The sequence below is a fragment of the Solanum verrucosum genome, unplaced genomic scaffold, assembly GCF_900185275.1.
Source record: "Solanum verrucosum unplaced genomic scaffold, falcon-dt-bn FXZP01000234.1, whole genome shotgun sequence".
NCBI lineage: Eukaryota > Viridiplantae > Streptophyta > Magnoliopsida > Solanales > Solanaceae > Solanum > Solanum verrucosum.
The window spans coordinates 281864-299541 of record NW_026020440.1 but is presented as its reverse complement, the minus strand read 5'-3'; the positions used below and the strand labels follow the sequence as shown (position 1 = coordinate 299541).

The following is a 17678-nucleotide window of genomic DNA, read 5'->3' as shown; positions in this document are numbered from 1 at the left end:
TTGTTGGACAGAGGGAGTAGTAATTTTTTTATTTTAACTTTTTCGATATGTTCAACCGTTTAAGACTATAAAATTGATATATTTGACATATCTTTAAATTAAGACTATATTATTTTAAAATCTTTTTTACTTTTTTAAACTTTATAATAATTAAAAATAAGACAAATAAATTGAAACGGAGCAAGTAAAAGAAATCGAAATACTTGATTGAAGGTGCATATCAAATTGAAATATTGGTATCCACTCACAAATATTCAAGTTTCATGTACTTTGTTTTCTAATAATGTTCATATCCCAAGTACAACTTCAAACTCAGATATTTTGAGATATCGAGCACTTCTCTAAAAAGAAAAAAATCTAGATTTCAACTTGTTACTTTCAGTCTTCAGTTGAGAAAATGAAATTTATATAAGAAAAACAGCTAAAATGACACTTGTATTATAATTGAATTTGAAGTTACACACTCTTATTTTTCGTGAATTATATGACCTTAGACCAAAAAAAAAAAAAAAAGTACAAGTATGTTATTACCAGAAGATGTAAGATAAGTAAACATCACTCATAAAGGAAATGAACACAAATTAGATGGATGAGAATTGAGAACCTTTTCATTGCCAGAAAACTATAAGTACTCTGTGTTTTACACAAAACTGTTGCTATATTTTGCACTCTGCCCTATATTTACAAATATTTCTGTCATCTGCTCAACTTCAAGCTAAAATAAAGATCATTGGGAAGTTTTGGCATGTTTCACTGCAAGGATTACAGATGAATTCTATGGGGTATTGGTTAGTATCTCTTCTACATATGCGTTAGGACAAATATCAGTTGCAGTTGAGAGTAAACTTTCTTATTAGACTAATCAGACTTAGTATACTCGAGCAACATGTGCGGAGACCTGTATATCTTCACTAGCGTCCAGTATAGGATTTCCTCCACTACGAGCTCACCCTCTGCTCTTGCAGCATATATATCCTCACAGATGGCAATCAATCTGCGTGGAACCGAAATCACACATTTTTGCTTTAAGTATAAGTGTACGATTTTATTTACAGCGATATTAATAATCAGATCATGACTTAGTATTACCTGTCACATGAAGGAAGATTTTCATATGGGATTCTCATTCGTAGGTCGGAGCACTGCAGTCTGATGAAGCGACCAACTGCTAAAACAAATGTGATGTAGAGACCCCATATACTGAATTTGCTGAGAGTTTCACCCAGCAAGCCCTCTAAAATGCATAAAAATTGTCAGTGATCAACATAATACACTTAATTTCTCATTCTATGTGAAAAATAATCCATTACTTACGTGGTGTTTCCTCTGATACAATTATGGCCATAGGCCCTCTCAACCCTCCACAGCCTTTTACATCTAGTGAGTTGATATCATGGAAGGACCACCACTCAGAGACTCCCCGATTTAAAATGATATCCGCGCTAACACCATTTGCCTATAAAAATCAGTTATTGGGACAAATATCTTTAGCTGGCTACAAACAAGAAAATGAAATACAAAAATTAATCTGATAGTAGCTTTAGCCAACAGCTTGGTTACTACTATATCAATCGAAGTTGCATGTTAAAAAAATTGTTAAATTTTTTCTACCTTCTCGTGACGTGAAAATCCAAATAACATAAAAACATTCAGTTTAGTAAGACCATCTTACCTCCTCTTCAATAGTCCTAACTTCCCCAGAACCAGTCACGCGAATATATCTAGGATATATATTACATGCACGGAAGCTATTGGTGGAACCATTCAAAACTTTCTTAACTTCCCAAGGCTTTGGACAATCCACAGGATCAAGAGTTCTTTCGTATTTCACAACCTCTTTGTCCTTAGGCCTGTCCCTTGTAAGAACCCAAGAAAATTTAACTTCCATATCTTTCAGAGACAGAATGAATCTTCTCTGAACCACATCCGGAACCAGCCACAGAGTATTTGCATCAGGTTGACAGCAGATAAGTTGGATATCATTTTTATTGTATGCATCAAGATAGCCGTTGGGGTCAAGATTCAAATCATCATGGAGCTGATTAAATGGAATCATTTCACAAAGAGTAGTCTGATAGAGGGTTAACCTTCCTCCACTTTTTTCTTTGATATCAAGCTGAACCCTCACATCATTTACAGGATTTGCAATGTTAGTTGGATTACCACTGCTGTACATCTGCACCGAAGAACAGCTTCAATATTCTGAATTTACAAGATCACAACACGTACTTTCAAGAAACGATTAGAAGTTATAGAAAGGAAAATTTGAATAAGCTGGGATGCCTGACAATAATTTTCAGATCTCATAGACATATGGTCACACTGCTAATAAATATCATCTTTTGAATATCGTTCTTACCCATTTGTCTTCCTTTCTTTATATCTATGTTAATGCAGATATATATAGTAACACAAAACAATACTTCATCATTTACATTTAGATTTCAGTCTCTTACGAATACTAAGTCATGTAACTGACAAATTGGCACAGCAGAAAGGAACTGTAAGACTAAAACCAACACACAAGATTGAGTTTCCCCAAATGGATGAGCATGGGCATGTCATACATCTCAAGTTAGACTTCTAGAAAAAAGAAGTTAAAAACAGCTTGATTCCATTATCATATATAGGGGGGGACCTTTTAAAACAAAAGGTGATCCACCATCAGTTGAAGTCAAACTTATATATCTAGCCAACACTAGAAAGAGAAAAGTTTGCCTCCAGGGCATAATCGGCGTAGCTTGAGTGGCACTGAAGGTGAAACAGAAAACCTGGAAAAGGAAGAAAGAGGAGTAAACAGAAAAATCCCATGGTGACAGAAAAAATTGCTGGAGAAGTCTTCAGAGGAACAGCCAGAAGAGGCGGTCCTGAGATGGACATTTGAAAGAGATGTAATGCCGCCAGAATAGTAGAGAGTAAAGATATAATGCTGCCGAGGTGCAGATGGTAAAAGAGCAGCTCGGTGCACAAAGCAGTCCGCTTTCAGGCAGGGTCCATGGAAGGACCGCACCCCAAGGGTGTGGTATAGGCAACCTACCCTGATACAAGCACCAGTGACTGCCACAATAAGCGGAAGCTACACAAGTCTTAACCAAGATTTAGAGGCTCTGCTACCATGTGAAAAAAGAGGGTGAGAAAAGAAGAGAGAACTCCTATTGAAATGTTAATATACAAAAAGAGAAGTTTCCTGAAAATTAAGATTCCTAATTATTATGATAAAATCAGTTAGACTTATACCATACAATATTAGTAAAATCTACTGATTTTCAAGACTTAAAAGAGAATCAAAAGTAAAGTAGTAAGGAACTTTCCAATGCAATGACAATCTCTTTGTTGCATCAGATGGACGTGAAACATATGCAGGAACTTCTCCAATGTCAGCTTGAAGGAGAAAAGAACTAAAAAAATGTGATGAAAATTCCATCCCTTTGAGTAAGACAAATTGTCAAATTCTACTAGTTGTTCGGTGATATTGATGGGATTAGTAGATATAGATGATACTCTCAGACTGGCCAGGCATGTAAGCACTGATGCGGAATCGATTATTTCCATATTTTCTTATCGATTTCAGTGGTTCAACAACATGATTAGATAAAGACATCATAATGTGCTTTAAAATATGTTACCGTTTATCTCAACGAAAATTACTACTGTATACTTGATCTTTTTGTCTGAATGAAAATTTTAGGTTGCAAATTGAATAGCACATAGAGCTGAGGATCGGTTACAAACCACTTACCAGCATGGGAGCCCAGATTACACAGATCAATATAAAGAACAAGCATATTCCATTACAGAATTTGGTCATCTTAGTCTGCTTCTCCCCTTGTTTGTGTGTAGCTCTGTTCAGAACAGCATCACATTTGACAAGGTACAAGCTTGCATTTATGTCTTCCAACTAGAAAAAGTATCAAAACATCAGTCTCACGAAGAAAATTCTTACCTTCTCATTTTCTAAAAAGAAGACAGATATGCTCACCCTTCTAACTTAAGAACCAAACCAGGGAAAAGGGACTTCTTTTAAAAATAATTCCTCCTTGGTGCTATTGGACATTTTCACACCAAGTTAAGATAGATAGTTATGCAATTAGGCCTTGTTGTAAACCAGACTTGCAAATTCTCTCCAGCCTTTTTTAATATCCTTTTTTTTTGTGTGCGCACGCGTTTTTGGGGGAATGGGGGATTTGGTGATTTAGAATCTCACCTTCAGCCAGTCATACATTATCAATGAAGTTTTAGTGCAAGACCAGTCCAGTACACACCGTAATTCATACAGGAAAGGAAGAGCTCGATATAGCCGGTAACCTAGATAATTGATTTGAGAAACTTTGCTGGTGAGGAATTGGCGATACAATGTGCTCTTGTGAGGAACACCATAGCGGATTTGTATGGCTTGCAGTGCCAGAGATATTGCTTTTGTCAGATATATTGCACGGAGGGATAATCCAGCAGCACTTTGCTGTGCATCTATATTCCAAGCATACTCTGTGACGACATATGTAAAAAGAACAAGATTTGAAATGTAATAGATCACTTTTCCTGTGGCAAATGAACAGAGGTATATGATGCGGTCAAGCACAATCAAGAAGAATATTGCCTGCAGAAGATCATAGAAGAAAATCAGAGGCGACATATTATCAGACTGCAGGTATTATTATTTCAGCCGGTTATAGGAGCTTTCTACACAGTATCTTACTAATTGAAATGGAGAGAAGAATCACTTGGCATATTCCTTCAAAATTGCAATTCTGCGGACGTATGAATAAAATGTAAACATGCCAATATGCAAGAAAGATAGAGGACAGGTGATCTACATTCTTAGTTGGTCAGTACTGGAGATTTGACCAGTAGAGTCAAAACAAGATTGTTCATGTCTGGTTTCCCCCACAATAGTGATCAATATCTTTGATAAAACATTCTGCAAAGCATGAAATAGACAAATGTAAAGCATGCTTACCATCAATATAAATACATAGTCCTTGGGAAACTGATCCTCAAGTTGGGAAACATCCAAGAACTCGCTTTTGTTTTTTTTAACAGATTGGTAGAAAATAGCAACCAAGAAGAACACACTCAGATCAGCACCAAAGATATAAGCATAAAGATCAACTTCCCTTCTACCCCCGCCTATGATGGAGAGTATAGGGTATGGAAATCCAACTTCTTCAACAGCACCTTTGGTTTGTGCTCCACGGATCTCGTTCGCTATGTCAGCAGCTGGAGTGAGTGATTTGAACTGTTCAGGTGGACATTCTGTCAATGGGCAGGCATAAACCACCTCAAAAACAGCCAATGCGATTTTTGGATTTTCACTACTCTTTTCGATGCTTTGAATTTGGACCCTACTAGAACAAGAACAACTGCTGGGGTTTTGATTTTTGCATCTATCATCATGCATAAGCCTTAGAATTTCATTTATTCCAGATTCAATCCTCTCTGGTTGGATTCCATCCTCTGGCCACATGTGAACATCCATGGACAACTGGACAAAGTATGGTGGAGATTCTGCCTCCTGCGTTAGTGATTTCCAATACCTACAACAGCCTCTGATCACCATCTTCACCATATTTTTGAATGGAAGGAAGAGCTTCTTCGCCTTCTCAATCCACCCAGATGCCACTAGGTCCTCCTTTGGGTCCAAAAGTCTACTTTTCCAAGTACTGTATCCTAGAGAAAACCATTCACCATCTTTTGCTGTTATAGTGCTCTGTATGAGGGTAAACAAGTACACCAGAAATAGTGGCAGTGAACTTATGACAAAAGATGATGTTATCCTTTTGGTAGGAAAACCCAGCTCTTGAAGAGTAGTGGACTGAATGCTAAAACCACAGTGCTGAATAATTATTTGATAAATATACTGGATCAAAATGTATATTTCTGTGTAGATTAGCATGATGACCCAGAAAATGTAACTTGGCCCAGTGTTCACACAAAGCGCATACAGAAAGAGACCTGCCAGGTACACCATAGAAAGCAAACTAAAGTTCCAAAGAAAGACGAGAAGAAAGCCACAATAGCACACAACATCATTATTTGAACGCATCTGGGACCAGATGTGATAGAAGATTCTCCCAATTTGCAAACTTGCTGCTTCAGACGTTCTACTCCTATCAGATTGCAAAGAAGAAGAACGGTCCAGATGAGTGTACGGAGTATTCTCACCCTCTCTTTCATAAGATATTCCACCTCCAGCAGTTGAGGTCTCATTAGAATCAGAGTCATCTGGTGGAATGTTTAGAAAGCTCACAATATTGCTTACAGCCTGATTCCCAATGGATTGTACTTGAGAAACACCATCACCAAACAACTGTACCGCAGAAACTAACGGATTATCCTTAGATTGTCCTTTTCTTTTGTTGTTTTTGTCCAGGTTTAAAGCATTATCACCTGCATCTTCTTCAACTTCACTTATTTCACACAAAGAAGTTTCAATTGGGTGCTTCATAAGTTCTGCTGCCAATGGGCTTTCTTCCCTGGTACTGTTTGGAGATTCAGGGAAATCATGAGTAAAAAGAGAGTCTGAATTAACATTCATCTCCAGTTTATCTGGTTTTCTTTCCTCTAAATTCGGAGCTGAAAAATTCTTCCTCCTCCTTAAACCTTCACTAGGAGGAGAAGTGTCACCACGAGTGGCAGCAGAAATTGTATCTGTACTGTGAAGCTGTATTTGTAAGTTGAGCATCTCCGACTTCATCTTCTCCACTTGCAAATTTCGCTGGCGTTTCTTCTCCTCAGACTCACGAATGTACTGTAACTGTGCAGTTTTCCAGGCAGCTTTTTTCTCTTGTTCACGTACAACAGCACCAATTTGTTCCGCCTCAAGATAACGGAACACATATTCGAATTCTGGGGAAGAGAACATGTACGATTGCAGTGAGACAAGCACAAAAATTATGATCTCGACCAAAGCTGATCTTGAGGTAATGCGAAAGCCATAATCATATTTATAAAATCCAATCACTTCGTAAATGTAATCTACAGTTTCACATTTTCCCGCATTAAAATCACCAATAAATGGAGACTGATAGGCCAGAGAGAGAACTATGACAGTAAAATTGTATATGCGAAGATACTTGAATATCTCATTTTTCTTTTTCAAAATCGTAAGCCTCATCCGGAAGAAGATCAGAGCAAAGCCAAGATATCCAAGATGTAGAACATCATACTCAAGGGTACCCGTTATCAGTATCAAAGCAAGCACAAGGTCTAGAAGATGACAATAGCAGTAAAGCCTCAAGTAGTCAAGAAAGGTCCACATGCTTTTGGTTTCAAATGAAAGATCTCGCCACACGAAAGAATTCTTGCGCTGTGAGACCATCTGACGATATGTAAAGGACCCTGATAAACTGGAGGTGCGATCAGCACGGAGCTTGAAACATGCAAGCATGAAGACCACATAATAACTGATCAGAATTCGAGGGTCATCAACAGTAAACCCTGTCAGAAGGAAAAACCAAAAACAGCTCAGACAGTATATAACAAAAAAATTCCATCAAAATATTCACATTAGAAGTTACAGGTGTTAAATCTCGAGTCAGATAATCAAAACAATTCGCAAAAGAAGCTGCTCCAAAATTTAAGAGCAAAAAGAAAAGGCATCAATCCATTGTTCATTTAGCAATTTTTTGTTCTACAATAACAACATACCTAGTGTAATCCACAAGTGGAGCATAGAATGTAGTAGGTGGTAGGGTGTACGTAGACCTTAACCCTACCTCGTAGAGAAGAAGAGATTGTTTCCGATAGACCCTCTTAAATTTGTTCATCTCAATATTTTATGTCGGTGAAAATGTCTACTTCAAAAATAACATATTTGTGCTAACTTGTACCGAGAGGAGGGGAGAGGACTTGGATTTTCTGATTTTCTCCTAGTTAGTGAAATTCAAATCCAAAAAGGTATGGGTTCTGGAAACGAATAAGTTAATACTTTTGCATATATAAATGGATACCATAACAGGATAAAAAAGGGACAGATAGAATTGCACTACTTTGAAGGCAGATGGAAAAGAAAAAGGAATGTTAATTTTCCTAGTTTTTTTGTTTTTGTTGCACGCATGAGCTCCTATTTATATAGAAGATTATTGGATGTCTTTTGTAGAGGATCATACTATTTTAGTAGGCTCGCCACTTTTTGGTATACCGCTTGTATACAGGCTTTGTTCCCAACACTGATAAAATTTACCTTATTTTAAAAAAGAAACAGGAACATCGAAAATAGGGAAAATCCATGGAGGTGAAAAAAATCAGATGTGGGGTAACAAACCATAATGCTAATATTACTGAAGAGACTTACCAAGCCAACACTTTTTACAATAATCAAAGTACGCATCCGAGCTGCTCCAGCAATCATGACAATGTACAGTCTGATTTGGTCGGTGCTGATTTAAAGGCATCAAGCTCTTCCACATGGCAAAATATTCAAGCAAAAGAATCAAAGTGAACAATAGTACAAAAATCGGCCAAACTTTACGAATGATTCGCCGTTCCAGAAGAACACAAGAAGCTAGTAAAGCAATGTAGAGCAAGGAGGCGGCATTAAGTAAAGCAAAGCTGGTGAGAAGCAATGCGAGCATATTGATCTCAAGCCCAAAGAGGTTGAACATATTCTCCACCCAGAATTTCAAATAAATTTTCAAGGTAGTCTTCTGCATTTCAAGTCTTTCTTTTCTCAGTGATACAACAAGCTTCTTATTCCACTTATGACTCTCCTTTCTGCTTCCCCAGATAGAACCAAAAGAATATTTACTTCTACTTCTATACTCGGAGACTCCTCTGCTAGAGGACACACCATCAGATGATTGATAGAGACTCTGATCGAAATACGGGCATGACTTGCTTGATGTTCGCATCCCTTGTGTAGAAAATTCATTGGAGTCTGCTACTGGCTTGTTTTCCCCATCAGGAACTAAAGGCATTACATCTTCTTCTGAGACGAACAGTGGACAAGGTTCCTCAGATCTATTGTCATTCAAAAGAGAAGTTGGCATCTTTTCCAACCAATGGAAAACATTATACTGAAGTGTACATGCGGCAACAACAAGCACTTTAGCCCTCAAACCTGCTTCAAGACCCCAAAAGCTTGGTCTATACACCTCGAGGCCCAAGATAACAGATAAAGCATAATGCTTTTGTCCAGGAAACATCCCAGCCTGTTTACCCCACATCTGAAACAGATATTCTATCGCCACTATAAATCCAGTGTAAATCAAGAACAACTTGGATGGTATTCGGGAAGCTTTTGGCAGGGTTGAACAGAGGACAAGACCCAGAAGATAGAAAAGCCCAAATGCACTTATTGGAGATAATGATGCATAAAACAGAGCTATGAACAAAATTTTTTGACTGTGCCAAATGAGAAACCGTCTGATGAAACCGAATATCCCAAACTGTGATGGACCAGGATCTTCTGAATGGATGAATTTGCTTTGTCGCCTCTCATAGCTATACATTTGCATCACAATTACGATTGCAAGAGACTGCCATACATTTTCAAATAGTGATGCTCCATGGTGATAGCCAAGGTATACCTGAATATCAAGGCTTTTGGACATCCAGGCCTCGAAAGTGGGGAAAATGCTCAAACTATAGATGAGAACAAACACTGAAATTGCATAGAGCTTTAGTGGATACCATAGGCGCCTCTTCGTCTTCTCAACTAGTTGTCTTCCAATGATCCAGAACAGAAGAAGGAAGATGTACCCGAAAGACACGTAGTTGGGTGTCACCAGATACACCGTGATAAGGATGGTCACAAAAGCTATATAGGTTCCAAATGATCTATATACAGACAAAAATCTCTGCCCTATGGCACTGAGATATGAAGCTATCCTCTTTTCTGCAAGGAAATCAACACCATTAGGATAAGACGGTAAAATGGGACTAATTAAAACAATAGTTTTAATACATTAGAAGACGTATGAGGACAATATCCCAACATTAACAAAGAAAACTTGAGAAGTAACCATTAAGTTACAAATATAGTCAGTCAATTCGTCTTCTAAAGACATCCACATACTGAATGTCAGTCTTGTAAGAAGGTTACACCTGAGAAAGTACATCTGGATCGAATATTAGTAACTACTACTACTACTAAGCCCCAGTCTCAAACAAGTCGGGGTCGTTTATATGTAACCTCACAGACCATGTTACTCCTTTTAAACTCATTTTTTTTAGAATGGTAACAGTGAACCTTTTAAACTCATCTTGGTCCAATATTATTGAAAATAAGAATAATAAAAATAGAGGATGAAAAATAAAAGTACAAACATGACAAACACAATCTGAACTAATAATTATCGTCTGTATAGATCTTTTTCTTATTTTGTGCCCTATCTTTTGCTAAGTCACAGGATCCAAGAGATTGTAGGTCCTCGAGACAACTTTCTTCCAAAGTATTTTAGGTCAACCTAGTGCATCTTCACTTACCATGGTTTACATCTACGGACCAGTGCATTTAGCAGACATGACCAAACCATCTCAAGCAACCTTCTTTCATTTTATCCTCGACATATTCTACTTGAACTTCGCATGATTATGGTCATTTCTAATCTTGTCTAGTATTATAAGATCGCACATCCATCTTAGTGCACATATCTGCGACACTTATCTTGTGGATATGTTAGGATTTATCAGCAGCCCAACATTCACTCTCATATGACACTGTTTGGTCATATACATGTTTTATAAAACTTACCTTTCACTTTGATAGACATCCTTCAATCCATCCGATTATGATTTTATGTGTAACATTTTCATCTGTCATTTCATTCTCTTAGAACAACAAGTCTAGATATGTGAATTGTTTGCATTTAGGCACGGCAATGCCATCTTATCTCACTTCTGACTAAACTTGCAATGCATATATCCAGTCTTACTTATTATCCTAGAACTCATACTTCCTAGAGTGTTTCTCCATAGTTCAAGCGTGTGGTCAACAATTAGCACAATAGCGTCAACAAATAGCATACATCATGACACCTCATCTTGCATTATGTTGGTTTGCTCGTCCATAACAATGTAAAGATTACGAGCTCAATGTCAATCTTTGGTGTAAACCAACATTTATGGAGAACTCCTTTGAATCTCCTATTATTATTCTAACGCTATTGCTGATTCTTTCATACATTTCCTTAATGACGTTCATATATTTAATATGAATATTTCTATTCCAACACCACCGAAGGATTTTTCATCAGTCTATCATATGTTTTCTCTAGGTCAATAAACACCATGTGTAGATCTTTTTTCCTTTCGTATAAACTTCCATGAAACTCCTTTGCAAAAAATATAGCCTATATTGAAGATCTACCAGCATAAATCTAAACGGCTTATCTGTCGCACTTGTAGTATCCCTAAGTCTACACTTTAACACTCTTTCTTAGAGCTTCATCGTAAAACTCATAAGTTCTCCATAATAGATAGCACAACTTTGGATGTCTCCTTTGTTTTTATAAATTGGAATCACGGTACTCTTTCTCCACTTGTCAGGTATCCTACCACTTCTCAATATAACGTTAAAAAAATTTGGTAAGTAGTCCTACTCCAATCTCTCCAAGACACTTCCAAACCTCTACTGTATACCATCTAGACTGCATGTTTTCTAACCCTCATACTCTTCATGGCATCATATACCTCTGCCAGCCTAACCTATGAGTGTAGCTTAACTCTCTATCATACACATATGTTTGGAGATCTAGAATGCCATTATGACTAGAATAATTGATCAAACTTACCTCTAATTCTCTCCTTGATCTCATTATTGCATGTCAATACTTATTGCGATTGTCTTTAAGACACTTTACCTGGTTTAAGTCCTTACTTCTCTAGAGTTTAACAGCCTTAAGATTTTCAGTGTTCATTTCTTGCAAGATCTAGCTCCATAGTCCAATGAGCTAGTTTGTACATATTTGTCAATTTGATAACTAAAAGTTTTAGTTTAAAAGAGAAGTCCTCACTTCTCTCTCTGTTGTGCTATTTAAATATTCTTTTTCCCCTTCTTTTGTCCCTAGTTTTTGCTACAAACCATCTATGACTTCTCCTCAAGCTTTATTGATAACCTTCTTAGCTTCCCACTTAGCACTATTGTACTCTTCAAAGACTTCTTCATCCTCTACTTTTGGTAACTACCTATGACACTTCCTTTTAGCTCTAATTACTCTATGCATCTCCTCATTCCACCCATCAGGATTATTGTGGTCAAGGTCCTACACCTTTAGACATACCTCATATTTCGCTTGCTACTCTTTTAATCCAACCTAACATTCCTTCCACAAAATAATTGCATCCCCCTCTAGGTCTCATACTCCTTCCCCCCGAAGTTTTTCTTGAAATGCTAGTTGGTTAGCATCCTTTAATGCCCAAAAGTTTCCTCATTTTTTGCTCTACCCTTACGCTTTACATCAACAACTTATGTCGTACAGTAAAGGCTTCTCCTGGTAATTTCTGTCCTTACATAAGGTTGTACACCATCCTCTAATAAGGATGGAGTTTGTTTCACTATGGTTACCCCTCTTAAATGTTATTAGGTGACAATCACTCTTTCTAAAATATGTTTTAGCTACTACTATATTACAAGATAAAGTGAATATACAGTTACTGATGACTTTAATTTCTTCCTTTCCCATTAGAAACATACAACAATCATGAATTAGCCGAGAGAAAATCCATACCATGTGAATGATCAGGATTGTGGTCTCTATTGGTGGAAGAGGCATAAACTGACAACAGGACTGATTTGTTTAACCCAGCTTTCAAAATGCTAAATCCCACAGGAGGACAAGGTGTATGCTGCACAATGGCTGAAAACGAGAATAACGTATCAAAGCCATGGTTATGAACTGCACAGAAGCATGCAAGCACTGCTATCTCGAGGAAATCGTAATAGCTATCACTTTGGAGTAGACCTGCAGGAGTTTGGAAGGATGCATCAAACAATGAAGAAAAAACAAATGCGGTAGAGAGAAAATGTGGGAGAGCAGAGAGAAATGAGCTAATTATTCATCCTGTAGATGAAATCAAGATGACAAATCAACAGAAAACATACCTAACTGAGACAGGACCGCCATACTCCATGAGCTTTTATGCTCCAATGTTTGAGAGATTAGATTAAGGTGAAGAATATACAGGACAGCAAAATGAGCCTCGCATAGAAGGATTAGAGACTGGCGCATCTTTTCATTGATGTCATGGCTCAGAAGATAAACAAAAAAGAATATCACTGAAACAATAAAACAATCAGTTAACATCATGCACCAGATCATGCTCTACCTTAGCATCTTCTTCAAACTACATCTTTTTGAATCCATTACACCAACAATCAATACTACTTACTATATACAGCATGGATGAATCCAGGTTTTGTTGCAATAATGAATATCAGAACTAGCATAATAGCCCGAGAACATTTTCGTAATCCCCAGGCAACTGTTGCCACAATCAATACTTCGGTCTCTTCTTTCACTGCAATTGCAGAAGATAAAACACAGTGATGCAATTGAAGTGCTAGGGAAAAACTGAAAAACCTAAGTGGAAGCCACAAAAATTAAGAGACATAGAACAGAAATTATCTTATAAATCATCTTGAACCCACTTTATGAATCAAAAGAATTCCCAATCACAAATAAATTAAGGGAAGGCAAGCAAATTATGAAGACTTTACATGCTGCAATGATAGGCTCCAAACAATTCTGCATCTTTTAAATGAAGAGATCAGTATTCCGGGAATTGGAACATTGACAGAAAGGGTAAAGAGTAGGAATAAAAATAATTTAGGTGCTTCTCTACTATAGTAGTTGGCCTAACCCAACTGAATGACATTACAGAAGGTTTCAAACGTCAAATTAAGTGTGTAGCTAACCAATAAATATCCGAAATAGCCAGATACATGGCCCACTCAAAAACTCAATTCATACGACTCTTCCAGCTGATTAATGTACAGAAAACAATGAAGCTCATTTGCGTTCAATGTTCACTGAAGTAACAGAAGCAAACAAGTGACCATGATTCACCTATTCAGACAGTGGATCGACAAAATTCTTACTCCAGCAATGATAGTAGTACACTTCGTTGTAGCAACAGAAAAGTTTGCTTGTAGCCAACAAAAGACACTATAGCCCTGCATGGTCGGTGTGTTACATCCAATTTTGGACACACAGAACTAGTGAGATAACAATGAAGTTTGATTTATGACCCATTAATCCTATAGCACCCAAAACCAGTTAAAACTCTACTTTAGCAATTCTGCCAACATTTGCAAGTATGACGATTGAAGACTACATATACACCCGCACTTATCCATATGCATATCAATATTTTTAGAACTGCCATACTCCTAGCCCGTGTTTTAAAATGTGAGGGCGTGAGTCGAGACGTTTTATGCAGTACAAGACGAGACGTAAGGCCCGAGACATGGGGTGTAATTCTTATGGATCTACAGGACGTAGTCTCATGTATATTCAATTTTATAATTTTTTTGCTAAGCAAATAAGCAAAAGTCAAACGTTCAATTATTTTACAAAAAAATTTTAATAAATAACCTATAATATTATAGAAAAAAATATTATGATTTTTATTTGAGAAAGGTATTAATAAGCAATAATGAAGAAAAAAAGTATTACAATTACTATTTGAGAAATATCATTACACCAATAATAAAAAAATATAATTGAAAGCAAAAAAGGTTCAAAAACCAAAAAAATGTATAATAATAACGCCCAGGGCTTACGTTATTATGCTTGGAGCTTACGCCCCAAATTCTAGGACTTACGTCTTATGAATCTACGTCTTCAATTTGCACCCTAGAGCGTCTTTGGTATGCCCCACCCCGAGACTCGTCCCAAAAAGCGTTTTTGAAAACACTGCTCCTAGCAGTACAAAAGTTCATGCCACTTTTTTCTAAGGTGTATAAGCAAGTTATTTCAACATCACAAAACTAGGGCCATAAACAACGGGTGAGTCAACCCAGCAAGAGGCTGAACCGTTATCCACAATTTGGAACTGTCACGTTCTCTCTTTTCAATCAATACAGCATATATATGAATATCAAGGATATATTTTATCTGAACAGTCAATAGTTCAATTTTTTGTATTAAGGAAACCCAGCTATTCTGCAACTCATATACACAACAATGACAAGTTACTGTAAAAATACTAAGGTAGCTTTAGCTAACTCAACCAGTTTAGAGCAGAGTATTGATGCATGACTGAGTAACTATGAAGGCATTTTTGTAATATCTGATTGAGATTAAAGTAGCCATTGGTACCTTCCTCACTGAAGCTGTCATTCGATGATTGGTTCTCTTCATCTGACATGCACAGAAAAACAGAGTTATTTACGAGATTGCCAACTGCAACAAGGATTCCGAGGAAAAACTGTGCAAGCAAGAAGAAGCCAGGAATAGGATAACGCCACAATCCAACCATCTCCCAGATCTCCATGTCCTAAAAATTCACAATCCAATGACTTTGTTAACTTGCAAGAATTAACTGATACGACATGACCAGAATCTAACAGAAAAGTAGAAGGATACCTTCCCAAGCTTCCAGTTGAGGAAAACAAAGGCCACATTGAATATATATGTGCTGACTGCCCACAAAAGAATGAAGACTAGAAGCAACCCATTCAGTCGATGAAGACGAAACAAGGACGGAAAAGCATACAAAATGTAGCCAACATATGCTAGCAGTCCAAACGCACATACACTTGCAAAATGGAAGCTCCAAAAAGAAAGGGCAAACAAAGAGACCTGTCACATCATATCAAAAGTTTTATCATACAAACAAGTATGGTAAATAATACTTGTCATGGGGATTCAATACAATGGCTATATTTGATACATAATGAGAAGATTACATGATGCATATCAAAATTTGAAAAAGTGAAAAGTATGTCATACCAAAGAAAGGGTTAGAAAATGATCATTTCCTTCCTATACAACTAAGGTTTTCAATACGGACAATACATCTTGTATCACTAATACTTCTCGTACCACTGATGGGCAGTGGCGGAGGTAGGATTTTCACCAAGGGGGTTCAAAATATACAAAGATAAAAACGCGAAAATTGAAGGATGATAAACAGAGAAGCAACCTAACGCTCTACTTTATTTAAACTTCTTTTGGTTTTTCTCAATTCCAAATTAGTACCCCTTCAATCATATATTATCTTTGAAGATCATCCCAGTTCTTAAAAAAGGTGCAAGGATTGAATTATCAATATTATTATACATATTCTGTACTCAACAACGTCAGTATGTTAATTGACAAAAGTATAATTGAAAGGTGTGGAAAATCATCAAAGTTGTGGGAACGCCAAAGCTTAAAAAAAAAAAGGGGGGGGGGGGGGGGGGGACACTGCAATAAGCAAGAACTGAACCAACAACCTTTGGTAAAATTTAAACCCTTTTGACCACTGAGCCAAGTTTCTCGGTTGTGGTAAAAGGAGGTTCATTATGGAAGACATACATAAAAATCAAATTTGACTTTGCATATACAGTGTAATTTTTTAATGAAGGGGGTTCAAACCCTCTTCCGCCCCCTAGATCCCCTTCTGCTGATGGAATATGAGGATATAACTTTCAATTGGAATGTTTTCATTACATTTTCAAGAAAAACTAAATCAATTTTGAATGGATAATGTGGCATTACAAATGAAACTAGGTATTAATATAGCATTTAAATTTTGCAACTGAAATCACAATTAAGTCACAGCATGATATGTTACTGAAATCATTGACACAACTTTGATAGCAAGTGAATGTGTTGACTCAAGAATTAAAGGGGAAGATCCTGGCATTATGTGTAAATTGGACATAGAGAAGGCATATGATCTTGTAAACTGGGAATTCCTGCTCAAAATTCTAGAGCAGATGGGTTTTGGGGAAAAATGGTTGTTGTGGATTGGCTTATGTGTATAAAAACCATTAGGTTCTCCATTCTGGTCAATGGAGAACCTGCAGGTTTTTTTCCATCAGAAAGAGGACTCGGCAGGGAGATCCACTCTCTCCTTTCCTGTTCATTTTAGCCATGGAGGGTTTTAACTCGGCAGGGAGATCCACTCTCTCCTTTCCTGTTCATTTTAGCCATGGAGGGTTTTAACAGCATGATAAGAGTGGCTATTCAAAATCATTGGATAAGAGGATTCGCGATAGGCAATCTTTCAGGGGAGGAGATGCAGATATGTCATCTACTATATGCAGATGACATAATCATATTCTGTGAAGCAAAGGCAAGTCAGATTTCATTCATAAGGACGACCTTGGTGATATTCGAGGCAGTTTCTGGGCTATCAATAAATTGGAGGAAGAGCTGCATATTTCCCTTTAAGGAGGTTCCTCAAATACAAAGTTTGGCAACTATTTTGGGGTGCAGAGTAGAGCAGCTTCCAACGACCTATTTAGGCATGCCACTGGGACACAATCACAAGGAGTTAGAAATATGGGATGGCATCATTGAGAAGATTGAAAAGAAATTGGTTAACTGGAAAGCCCAATACATCTCATTAGGAGGGAGAGTTACTTTGATAAACTTTGTTTTGGACTCACTGCCTACTTATGTAATGTCACTGTTCCCCATCCCTGCTAAGGTGGAGGAAAGGCTTGACAAGCTAAGAAGAGATTTTTTGTGGCTAGGAAACAAAGAAGGAAAGGGCCCACATTTATTTAAATGGCAGGTTGTACAACT

The 17678-nt window shown here is 37.2% G+C and overlaps 1 protein-coding gene across 1 annotated transcript in view; it reads right to left on the bottom strand.

Moving 5' to 3' along the window:
- Nucleotides 1-592: 592 nt before the first annotated feature.
- The window catches only part of LOC125808320 (piezo-type mechanosensitive ion channel homolog), a 42675-nt gene continuing 25589 nt past the window's right edge, over nt 593-17678 (bottom strand). The window contains exons 9-21 of the mRNA XM_049488044.1: nt 15528-15743; nt 15261-15438; nt 13330-13458; nt 13043-13216; nt 12669-12902; nt 8294-9835; nt 4958-7437; nt 4205-4597; nt 3740-3898; nt 1673-2176; nt 1315-1456; nt 1090-1234; nt 593-994 (exon numbers count right to left, since the gene is read on the bottom strand). Coding sequence (XP_049344001.1) covers nt 859-994; nt 1090-1234; nt 1315-1456; nt 1673-2176; nt 3740-3898; nt 4205-4597; nt 4958-7437; nt 8294-9835; nt 12669-12902; nt 13043-13216; nt 13330-13458; nt 15261-15438; nt 15528-15743 — 6432 coding nt within the window. The 3' untranslated portion in view covers nt 593-858. The remainder of the gene's footprint in view (nt 995-1089; nt 1235-1314; nt 1457-1672; nt 2177-3739; nt 3899-4204; nt 4598-4957; nt 7438-8293; nt 9836-12668; nt 12903-13042; nt 13217-13329; nt 13459-15260; nt 15439-15527; nt 15744-17678) is intronic.